The 12,313-nt window shown below is 41.6% G+C and overlaps 1 protein-coding gene across 1 annotated transcript; it reads left to right on the forward strand.

Annotated features, from left to right (window-relative positions):
* The first annotated feature begins 370 nt into the window (after nt 1-370).
* LOC103635654 (LOB domain-containing protein 6) lies at nt 371-3,209 on the forward strand. The gene is given in 4 exon segments (XM_020542878.1): nt 371-892; nt 991-1,313; nt 1,315-1,414; nt 2,964-3,209. Coding segments are annotated over 4 exon segments (948 nt in total). The 5' UTR covers nt 371-418; the 3' UTR covers nt 3,015-3,209.
* Nucleotides 3,210-12,313: the final 9,104 nt, after the last annotated feature.

Raw genomic sequence — 12,313 nt, forward strand, 5'->3', positions numbered from 1 at the left:
GCTTTTTTAGGGCAGCTACCTATACAATGCCAACCCCCCCCCCCCCCCCCCCCCCCTACCCCTACATATATATATTCTCTCTCCACAACAGACTCCCGATTAATCAGGTACGGAGGCGAGACTAGAAAAAAAGGCAAAACCCGTTGAAAGTTGAAACGAGGAGGAAGCTGTGGGAGTGGAAGAGGAAGTTGAGGGCGGCGCCGGCCTCGCATATACTCTCTCATCTCGCGGAAGGTACGGATCCAACTGTTTGATATACTTATTTCTCACGCCAAGATGATCTCTAAAGTCCTGTTCGGTTGTCCGAGATTCTATCTAGTAATCGTTCCAGCTGATCAAAGCTTATGTAAATTATAGAAGCAATCTGGCTACGACTCGTTCTCATTGTTCCGAGTAAACCGAACAGACCCAATCAGTCATGGATCTTCCTCCGGCGGAGAGACAGATGGCCGCCTCGTCAGCACCATCATCGGCGGTGCCGGCCGTCTCCACGGCACCCGTGATCACTGTGGCCTCGCCGCCCACGGGTGGTGGTGGATCGATCTCTGGTAACGGCGGAGGCGGCGGCGGCTCGCCGTGCGCAGCGTGCAAGCTCCTTCGGCGCAAGTGCCAGCCGGATTGCATGTTTGCGCCCTATTTCCCGTCGGACAACCCGCAGAAATTCGTGCACGTGCACCGCGTCTTCGGCGCCAGCAACGTGAGCAAGATTCTCAACGACCTCCAGCCATTCCAGCGCCAGGACGCCGTGAATTCGCTCGCCTACGAGGCGGACATGCGTATCCGCGATCCCGTCTACGGCTGCGTCGGCGTCATCTGCATCCTTCAGCGCCACCTCAGTCTGGTCCGGCAAGAACTCGCCTGCGCCACCTACGAGCTGTCCAAGTACCGGCAGGTGATACACACGCACGACGCACGCATACACCTCTCTTCCCTGTACCCTGGCGCATGCATGTTCTAATAAGTACGCGTGCGCTTCGTTTTCCGGTGTAGGCTGAAGCCGCGGCGGCCTCTGTGGCCGTGGGATCCCATGGTGCGGCAGCGGCAGCAGGGATGGCGGAATTTGTAGGGAACGCAGTGGCCAACTGCCCACAAACCTTCATGGATGTCAGGCACTCCACGGCGGCGGCGGCGATCGGTGGAGCTGGCGGGTTCATGCAGGAAGACAACTTCTCCATGCAGCAGATGCTGGCCATGACCTACGAAGGTGAAGGCAGTGGAGCTGCGAGGGTGGACATGAACGGAGGTGGAGGCTATGGCTTCACGTACTCGCCGGCCGCCGCCATGGGCGCCGTCGAGCATGGTGCAGTGTCTGGTATTGGGGCAGCAGAACAAAGGGGCACAATTCCTGAAGCCCAGCAAGACCGGCGGGGATGACCAGCCACGCTGTAGTCAAGTCTCTCATCTTTGTCAGCAGGTTTGGTTTTACGCTGCTAGTGCTATGCAATATGCATAGAGGATCTTTCTTCCGTAATTTCTGTGCACTAGCTATTTCCGTTTTTTACAATAAACTATCTACAATATTCTACTAGCAATAATAATCGGCATTATCATCCATGACACTATTTTGTTGTAGCAAGGTAGTGCATGCAACCTTCATAGGATTAATAAATAGGAGTACTGGAATGTCCAAATGGCTTGATTTACTATTTAATTAAAAATAAAGTCACATACCATTGTCCATGGTTAATTTCGAATACCTTTGCCTTGCTAAAATTGGAGTCTCAATACCCTGGCATTGGGATTATACAAATCTCTATCTATCTTAATTAACCTGTTTATGTGCAAATCCTAAATGTTGCCTATAATCTCAAATAGTAAAGATTTTTGTAATTGGTGATTTGCATGGAAAATATTTGGAACAAATGCCTTCATGGTGAACAAAAGAAGGATACTTTAGGAAGGTGGCTAGCACAAAATATATGTGCTTGTAATATTTGGACTTTGTTCCTTTATTTGACTTCAATCCTTTTGTTTGTTCTAAACTTCTAATCATATATAATTATATTACCTATGGCTATCATATGAATGTATGGAAACATAAAGGTTATAATTTCAACAAAATTATAATTAAAATCATTTAATTACAAGTTTATGTGTATAATATATTTAAAGATCATAAAATAACCAATTTGCACACAAATAATTATAACACTCAAATAAAATAATATGGTGTGTATAGAAACATTGTGTTCCCTAATTTGAGACTATGAATAGTAAAGATAAATATCATCTGCAAGCACATCAGAACAATGTTATAGAATGTGCCTCTAATAAGAATATTCTCAAATGTGTCCTTAAAACTCGCATATAACTCATAAATATTATTAAATCTCAAAAACTTAATGATAAGTTGTTTTTGAACTATTTGTGCGTTCACTACAATTCATTTTAGAAGAACCTTTTGTTTTGATATTACATGTCGTAACATACATTGAAATATAACATTTAAGGTGCTCTAAGAAAACACCTACCAAAAATTTAGTATCATAACTTGATATTCAATTTGCTATATGATTGTAGTATATAAATTATATAATATTAAACATATAATTTAATAATTCCTTATTTGTCATATAGCTATGAAAATTATTATTTCAAACACTTTATATTGTCATAACATCGGGTTCACCAAAATGAGAAATTGTATTTTATATGGTTCTTATTAAACACTAATTTATTATAGTAAAAATAGATTACTTCAATATCTTGTGAATTGATAAGCAATGTCTTGATTAATTCTATCATAATAATTCTAGTGATTTGATTATTATTCAAATGTGAAGAATGCATGTGGAACCATTCAGAAATTACAGATCATATACATGTAAATGTTAATTTGTTTTAGTTCTTTAGTACCAATTAAACATAATTGTTATATGGAAAATGCTAATGATGTAGTTTATTTATAAGTTGTTGTTGTATCGTTTTTTATGCAAGATTTTATACTTACTAATAATATGCAGGTCATGACTCCTGAAAACAAAGATGCCACGCCATCTAAATTAAACGTTTGATGAGGACACTTGATGAGGACGTGAAGGCTAAATTAAGTGTGATATACAAGCATTATATAGACAGTAAAAGAAACGAGTCCTTTTGTTTTGTGTTTGTTGGTTTAAATTATTCCTGAGGTACTTCACAAAGTCGACCTGAATATTGCTCCACATGTTTGTGTTTGGGTTTTGTTGCTTTGTGTATATGGATCTTTGGCTTTATTCTAGTGCAAATAATGTAAAGCTAAGTTATTCTATGGAGTTTAACATTGATAATTAAACACTAGAATTTTAAACATGCATATTTTTTATTAGGCATGTGAATTTTTACGCCAAACGCTTGCATTTGATTTGATTTACTCTGAGAAAACTAGGTCTTCACTTTATGTACCGCAGCTAGTCTGGTTGCACCAAGGTATACTCGATACCTGTTGAGCGTAGAAGTTGAAAAGGCTTATATAGCATAACAAAAATTCCTCATGTTTTTTGCACTTAGCAAGCTCCGATATAGTGCTGATCGCCCGAAGATCCTCAATATAGATGATTTCTACTATTCAAAAATTAAAGGTGAATTCAGCAGTAGGCCAATGCAAGTCCCAAGTAAGTGGTCAATAGCCTGCAGGACTTTTCTGTTCGACGCGCACACTACTGCAAAGTGGCTCTTTATCGGGTGTCAAGCATTTTGCCGAGTACAATTTATCAGGCGCGGCGCTCGACATAACATATTTTGCCGATGTACAGTTCACGGTTTAACGAAAATTTTATAGAATTTACCGAGCGCACGACAAAAAACACTCGACAAAGCAACTGTGTCCGGCAGTGGCACTAGCTAGCTCGATTATAGGCACAAGCGCACCGAGGAGACTCTAGTATACTAACTAAACGACGTCACGAGAAGCTAGCTAGGGTAGCATGCGAGAGACTTAATTATGCATGTATGTTTGGTTCGCTGCTTAACTTAGCATATTTTACTTAATTTTTTCTGTCTAAGATTAGTTGTTTAATTTGAAACTTAGCATATTTTGTCTAACTTTTTCTGTCTAACATTAGTTGTTTAATTTGAACGACTAGCTTAGCGGAGAAACATTGTGGCCTCGCATGTCCAATGAAAAGGAGTAAGATCATTACCTGTGATGGGCTAAATGTATAGGAGCACACGTACAACTGGTGGGTACATGAAGGTGTAGCTTCCATGCGTAAGAGCTTTGAGAAAATACAGGCAGAAATATAATGCAGGCGCAGTCTCGTCAACAAAAATATGGCGCTCGACTTGTGCTGGGTTTGTTATGATTCTGATCCACAACAAACCGGTCTCTCGAAAACTTGTACGTGCCTCGCCGTTGTCTTGTCGCGGAAAAGCACGACCCTGAAGAAACTGTCTTGCTTGGCGCTAAAACATGCAGGCGCATGTGCAGAAATACTGAAATAGCGATAGCTGCTTGGCTGCTGACCGCACGAAAGTGTGTGTGGCCGCTGTGCTGGTAGCATGCATGCTGTTGGCATACGTAAAACTCGAGGAAGGCAGAAGGCACATTTTTGCAGAGCTAGCGAGGGTGACAGAAGACAAAACAACGAGAGTGTGTGTGGCCGACGGACAGTAGAGCCAGGGGCAGGGCACAGGGCCCCGGCCCTGCGGCTGAAAGCAGGTGATCGGTGAGGAAGTCCTCCCAATGCAAGTATGCCGTCGTCGTACGTGTAGTTAGCAGACATTCAATGCTCCCATGAGCTACTGTCTCTAGCGCTGCATTCATTCATGGTTACTCTTTAGAGATGTAATGGGACCGGGTATGGATATTACTTAATCTATATTTGTTTTCATAATTTTTTCTTCAAATTCGGATCAGATACATATATTATCAAGTTCTGTTGGATAAGATTTAAGTAAATATCGATATTTTAAACTATTGACAGGTTCACTAAAATAGTGTGACTAAAACCCCCTCCGAAAGTTTAGTCTTCTATTCAACAAATGTTGACTGAAAGTGACATTAATTTTTAAAGTACCTGTCCTCCGCACCTTCTTCCCTGTGTCCTATTAAATAGAGGTAATACAATCTTTATGCACAGTAATTAATGTTTTTAGTTAAATTTAGTTACTGAAATCAAACATGGTAATTTAGTGACTAAACTTAGGAACCGTCAAGCTAGAGCGAGCTTGAGGACTGTGCAATTACTTTGTAGATATATAGACATCATGTGATGGGGATATATAGACATCATGTGATGGGGGTATATATATAGATATATAAAGTGCCCTATTACAACTAGTTTTGTACTCACTCCAGTTTTTTTATTTGATATTTCCTAGTGTAAAGTTGCACTATCAACGTCAAATAAAAACAAATTGGGGTAGTATTTTTTAAGGTGCATATGCACCGTCTAAACTAAATGTAGCTTCGCCCCTCGAAGACCAAACAGAACCTAATTCTACATACCGCTGTTCAGACTTCAGAGTAGCTATGGGCATGCAGCAAGCAAAAAACTACTACAAATCTGCATGCTAAGCCAGATGATGGCGACCAAACAGCAATACGTGCATGCCTTGTTTCAGCTTTTCTTTAAGCTTCCGGCCACCGGAAGCTACTACAAAAACACTCAGATTTCACTGTCGGACTCGGGTGCTTTGCCGAGTGACCGAATCACTCGGTAAACCCTAAAAAAACACTCGGCAAAAGTTTTTGCCAAGTGTCGCACTCGGCAAAAAAGGGCTTGGTGAACAGTACATCGGTAAAGGCTTCTTTGCCGAGTACATTTTTATTTCTTTTATTTTCTCGACCAAACTTTTTGTGGTATGTTCCTACATTATTTAGACCTACATGTACCATTTTGGGACAATTATAACAGTGTTTTCTATAACTACTGGATTTAGTTCGTTTATTTGAATTTCTTTGTAAAATTCACATTTGAACTGCAAGTCACTCGAGACTTAGAAAACCGTGCATGCAAAAATGAGATACATGCTATTTAGCATACGTTACGACCGATTTTATGAGCGGACCGGGACCGGAAACTTCGAGCACCATGCTCACTCAACATGGTCGTGAACTTGCCATCCAGTTGTTTAAAAATTGTATAAAACACAAACAAAGTCAAAAAATCATTAAACTTGTCCACATGTGATGATATCATATGTAGAGGCTGTGATAAAAATTTGAGAATGTTTTGAGAAAGTTGTGAGACACTATGTGTAGAAACCTAGGAGAACTACACATGAAATCATAGAGTTTCAATGTCGTTCTCTTAGATTTATACACATAGTGCGTCACAACTTTCTTCAAATTTTCTCAAATTTTTATCACAGCCTCTATATATGATATCATGACATGTGGACAAGTTTCATGATTTTCTAACTTTGTTTGTGTTTTATACAATTTTTAAACATGTGGATGACAAGTTCACGACCATGTTTAGTGAGCTTGGTGCTCGAAGTTTTCGTTCCCGTCCTGAAATCGGTCGTAACTTGAGCTAAATAGCATGATTATCATTTTTTCATGCACGGTTTTCTAAGTTTCGAGTGATTTACATTTCAAATCTGAATTATCTAAGAAAAAACATCAAACGAACTAAATCCAATAGTTATAGAAAACACTTTTATAATTGTGCCAAAATGATATATGTAGGTCTACATAGTGTAGAAACATACCAGAAAAAGTTTGGTAAGGAAAATAAAAAATAGAAATGTGCTTTGTCGAGTGTCAACCAAATGACACTCGGCAAAGAAGCTTCTTTGCCGAGTACCAACTCTCGGCGCTTGGCAAAAGCTAACGATCGTCAGTTATAAACGGCTGCCGACGGTCCTTTGCCGAGTGCCGCCTTCGCCGAGTGTTTGGCACTCGGCAAAGATATCTTTGCCGAGTGCTATTCTGTGCGAGAGCCCTGCTCTCAGTAAACTCGGTCGTTACCGAGAGCGGGACTTTGCGGAGTGCGGTACTCGGTAAAGGCTTTTTTTGCCGAGTGCCCGACAAAAAGCACTCGGCAAAGCGCCGAGCACTCGACAAAGAGCCGGATTCCAGTAGTGTTTTCAATTTATTTCTATAAAAATTATTTTAGTTAAAATAGTTCGAAATCAACGTGAACACAGAATCTATCGAGCTATTATGATAGTGGAAAAACCATCGCTTTGTATATCCTAAATCCTATAAACTTATTTAGCTTCCTCTATACGTGATTAGATTCTATCTATAACCAGATTCTCACAAAAAAGTTTCTCATAAAAAAACTGGCCCAAACTCCAGGTGGCCACGGTCGTCCAGGGAGATTTTAGAGCACAGCGACTGCTCGCTGAGCCGCTGACACCGACTGTGTCGATGTCGTCTCTGCTTCGCCATATTTCAGGACCTCCTGACGCCGACTATAGCCGACCGATCAGCGTCTCGGCGGGGCCCAGATGAATGCGCCACGGAGTTAAAGCCCTCAACCGTCTCGGCGGGCGACCTATGCATGGACATATTCATTCATCATATCCCAAGATCGATATATATGTTATATGAAGAAGTCGGTCGATCCCATCCCGATCGGCGATCGGCCCGAGCCTAATAATGATGAGCTCTCTAGTACTTTGTCGATAATGGCGTGCATATAGTCTACGAGATAACCACCACCAAGTTAAGGACATGTTTCTTTCTAGATTATATAATGCACCTAATCTAGGTATCTAGATTACATAATCTACCTAATAATATATGTTATTTATTTGTCTTTTAATCTATTTAAGCTGAATTATATAACTAAAGGGTAAGCAAACAGTAACCTAAAAAACTCAAACGTCAATTTGTTCAAGTAGCCAAGGCGTCCAGTCCAATCTAGAGAGTATTAGAGCATGCTTGTTTCGTTCCAGGATTATATAATTCTAGTCTTCTAGTAGACATGTTTGTTTACTTATTTGGATGGATTAATTGGTAGTGTTTGACCGCAAAAACAATAATAACCTATACGTTTTGGTGTTTCACATTATTTGTTTACTCAGATTATTTATTTTTCTCTTTTTCTTTTATATTTATTAGAAAATATAAAAGAAAAGGAGTAAATCACACAAAACCAGATACAAATTATTAGAAAATCCTAGTAAATCACACAAAAACATAAAATAAAAATTCTGATTATGTTAAACTTCACATAAGCAGATCTATACAGTGAATATATGATATGGTCGTCCCACGAGTGAAATGTGATCACCGGTCTTGCCTTCGAATAGCATGGTGCCAGATCATTCACCAAATTTGACGGTGTTGTGGATCACCATGTCGATGCGAGTGAAGGTGTGCCAACATCCTAACATGTTTGGCGATGTGGTCCTTGCCCTTTGACTTGTTACAACAACTCTAGCCCAATGGCCATGTTTGGCGTAGCGCTTTCACTAGTTGTTGTTGGGGGCCTGTCCACCACTGGATTGGCCCTTGTAGACATCACGCGATGCAAATCCAAAGCTCTTTCCATTGCCATGCCCACGACCTCACCCGTGGCCACCAAGCTTCTTGTCGCTAGCGCCACTATATCAACTCCGGTTGCCCCTCAAAGTGAAACTGGCGTTAAAGCCATTTATATATTTGTTTTCGTACTTGATGACTATCACAACCATATAAACTAACTAGTTTGCTAAGTATTTGATCACATGTCCATAAGAAGATACATCAAAAGACCAGCCTCAAAAATTCAGAAGGCACAGACCATCCGGGCCCTCAATGCGGGCCGTCTGCAACACCAAAAACTAGATTCGGACAGGAACTATGTTGAATTGAAGAAATAAACTATGAACCATCCGAAACTAAGTCAAGTATCGTCTGACACCATGTGCGGACTGTCCGGCTATAAATCGTGGACCATCCGGCTATTCAAAGTCTGATCAACCTGAAGGTGCCAAGTTCGATAAATTGAATTTTAGCGCCAAGCGCGGACCGTTAGGACCAGATGCAAACCGTCCACGATACACTTTATCTGACATCTAGCGATGCATTTAATACTCTTATAGCCATTGATGTAGTTGTTGTAACTAGCCGTTGCGATGTAACTGTTGATCTTGTAGGTGCGGACTGTCCACGAGTGCACAGAAGCACAATAACAACTATATGGTGGTTGGAGGCTATAAATTCACCCCAACAACCCATTCAATGACACCCAAGCAATCCAAGCACTTCATTTCATTCCTATTCATTACAAGAGCAAGATCATTCACTCCAAGTTACACTCAAAGCAATCAATAGCCTCCAAGTGTCACAATTGAGAAGCGATCAACTAGCCATTAGTGCCTTGTGAGAGACATTGAAGAAGAGTGTGCCTTGAATTTCTTGTGCACTTTCTTGCTTGGAGTTTTTCATTTGTGTTTTCATTCTCATCCTCAATCTCATTCTCTTTGTGTAAAGGCTAGCGGGAGACTCCTAATATGTGTGGAGATCCCTGTGGTGACTCCAGTCTCTTGAGATTGAGAAGAAGCACTCAAACATCTAAGTGACCAGATTGAGAGAGGGAAAGGGTTGAAATAGACATGTCCTTAGTGGACTCCTCAACGGAGAGGTAGATTTCCTTATGAAACCGAACTTCAGTAAATAAATCGTTTGTGTCTTTATGTTGTATTGTGGTTGCGGTTTATTTCTCCCTTCCCTCTTCTAGTTCTCTTGCTTGCGCTTGATTCCAAAATCAGTTGTGTTGCTCCTAAGTAATTCCATTCATTTTGAGCAACACTTACAAGAAGAACTGAAAGTCGCCTAAAGGGGGGGTGAATAGGCGAAACCTAAAATTTATAAACTTAAACACACACTAAGGTCGGGGGTTAGAGTTAGAATTAAATTCAAGTCCAAAAGAATATCTCTCTTGCTAGGAGTTGCTCAAGGATTGCGGATGACGTATGGGAGCCAACTCAAATTCACACTAGCAAGGAAATGTTAGAGAGGGGAAAACAAATCAAACAAGAATCAAGGCAAGTGAACACGATGATTTGTTTTACCGAGATTTAGTTCCAAAGAATCTAGTCCCCGTTGAGGAGGTCACAAAGACCGGGTCTATTTCAACCCTTTCCCTCTCTCAAACGGTCACTTAGACCGAGTGAGCCTTTTCCTTAATCTCTCGAGTCACTTAGACCCCGCAAGGACCACCACACACTTAGGTGTCTCTTGCTTCGATTACAAGTATCTTGAGAATAAGAAGGGAAAAGAAAAAAGGCCAAACCAAGCGACAAGAGCAACAAAGAACACAAGTGATCCTCTCACAAGCCCTAATGCACTAGAGTTGATTTTGGGGCTTTAAGTGGATTGATTGCTTTGATTGTGTCTTGGAGTGTTGAGCTTTTGCTCTTGCAATGAATGAAGAATTCAGAATGCTTGGATGGAAGTGAATCAGGTGGTTGGGGTATTTATAGCCTCCCAACCACTTCTAGCCGTTGGCTGAATTTTGCTGGCGATGGGCGCACCGGACAGTCCGGTGCGCCACCGGACAATCACTGTGCACTGTCTGGTGCGCGCCACGTCAACGCAACCGTTAGGGTTCGGAGCAGTTGACCATTGGGGCGCCTTGTCTTCTAGTTGCACCGGACAGTCTGGTGCCCTCTGACTTCTGTCGCAGCACTGTTCACCGCAGACGCCTTTTGCAGACGACCGTTGGCGCCAGTTAGCCGTTACTCTGTTGGCTCACCGGACAGTCCGGTGAATTATAGCAGAGGCTGCCCTGGAGTTTCCCGAGAGTGGCTGGTTCGAGGGGGCGCTGGCTGGCATACCGGACAGTGTCCGGTGCACCATTTTCCAGCACACTCAAGTCCTTTTGCTCCAATTAAATTGTGTCCCTAACTTAATTTCTTTCTTGGTTTATGTTGAACCTTATGCGCCTGTAATACATGAATTCTAGACAAACTAGTTAGTCCATGTGTTTGTGTTGGTCGTCAACCACCAAAATTAATTATAGGAAATGGTTAACCCTATTTCCCTTTCAAGAACTCCTCTCCCTCACTTCAATCAACTTGTTTCTCGTTCTAACGTCTAACCGGGGTTTGAGTTGCGTTTAAAGTGATAAATTTTATGTTTCACCTATTTATCCCCTATATATGCGACTTTTAGCCCCTCTCCTCGAACTAGCAGAGCTTGAGCCTCGCTCCTCTTCGTAGAGAAGCAATCAACTGTGGTTGTTAAGGACGAATGCTAGCTTGCGTCGCTGCTCGATGGCGTGCAACCTAGCAGGCACCTTCTCGACGGAGATATTATTTATAGAGGCGCTCGCTGGACGACAGTCGATGCAGTAGATTACAAAAGGTTCACAAGCATTTGATCCTGCTGGAATAGGATCATAGTTTGTAGCTGGTTGTATAATAAGCTTTTTTGTTCTTTCAGCGATTAAGCGTCAATTTGCACATGTAGTTGTTATAACGAGCCGTTGCGATGTAACTGTTGATCTTGTAGGCGCGGACTGTCCACAAGTGCACAGAAGCACAATAACAACTATATGGTGGTTGGAGGCTATAAATTCACCCCAACAACCCCATTCAACGACACCCAAGCAATCCAAGCACTTCATTTCATTCCTATTCATTACAAGAGCAATATCATTCACTCCAAGTTACACTCAAAGCAATCAGTAGCCTCCAAGTGTCACAATTGAGAAGCGATCAACTAGTCATTACTGCCTTGTGAGAGACATTGAAGAAGAGTGTGCCTTGACTTTCTTGTGCACTTTCTTGCTTGGAGTTTTTCATTTGTGTTTTAATTCTCATCCTCAATCCCATTCTCTTTGTGTAAAGGCTAGTAGGAGACTCCAAATTTGTGTGGAGATCCCAGTTGTGACTCCGGTCTCTTGAGATTGAGAAGAAGCACTCAAACGTCTAAGTGACCAGATTGAGAGAGGGAAATGGTTGAAATAGACTTGTCCTTAATGGACTCCTCAACGAAGAGGTAGATTTCCTTATGAAACCGAACTTCGGTAAATAAACGTTTGTGTCTTTGTGCTGTATTGTGGTTGCGGTTTATTTCTCCCTTCCCTCTTCTAGTTCTCTTGCTTATGCTTGATTCCAAAATCAATTGTGTCGCTCGCAAGTAATTCCAATCATGTTGAGCAACACTTGCAAGAAGAAATCCTCTCCCTCATTTCGATCAACTTGTTTCTCGTTCTAACGCCTAACCGGGGGTTGAGTTTGTGTGCAACCTAGCACTAGCAGTCACCTTCTTGATGGAGATATTGTTTATGGAAGCGCTCGCTGGACGACAGTCGATGCAGTAGATTACAAAAGGTTCACAAGCATTTGATCCTGCTGGAATAGGATCATAGTTTGTAGCTGGTTGTATAATAAGCTTTTTGTTCTTTCAGCGATTAAGCGTCAATTTGCACATGTCACATTGTATCGG

The sequence above is a fragment of the Zea mays genome, chromosome 8, assembly GCF_902167145.1.
Source record: "Zea mays cultivar B73 chromosome 8, Zm-B73-REFERENCE-NAM-5.0, whole genome shotgun sequence".
NCBI lineage: Eukaryota > Viridiplantae > Streptophyta > Magnoliopsida > Poales > Poaceae > Zea > Zea mays.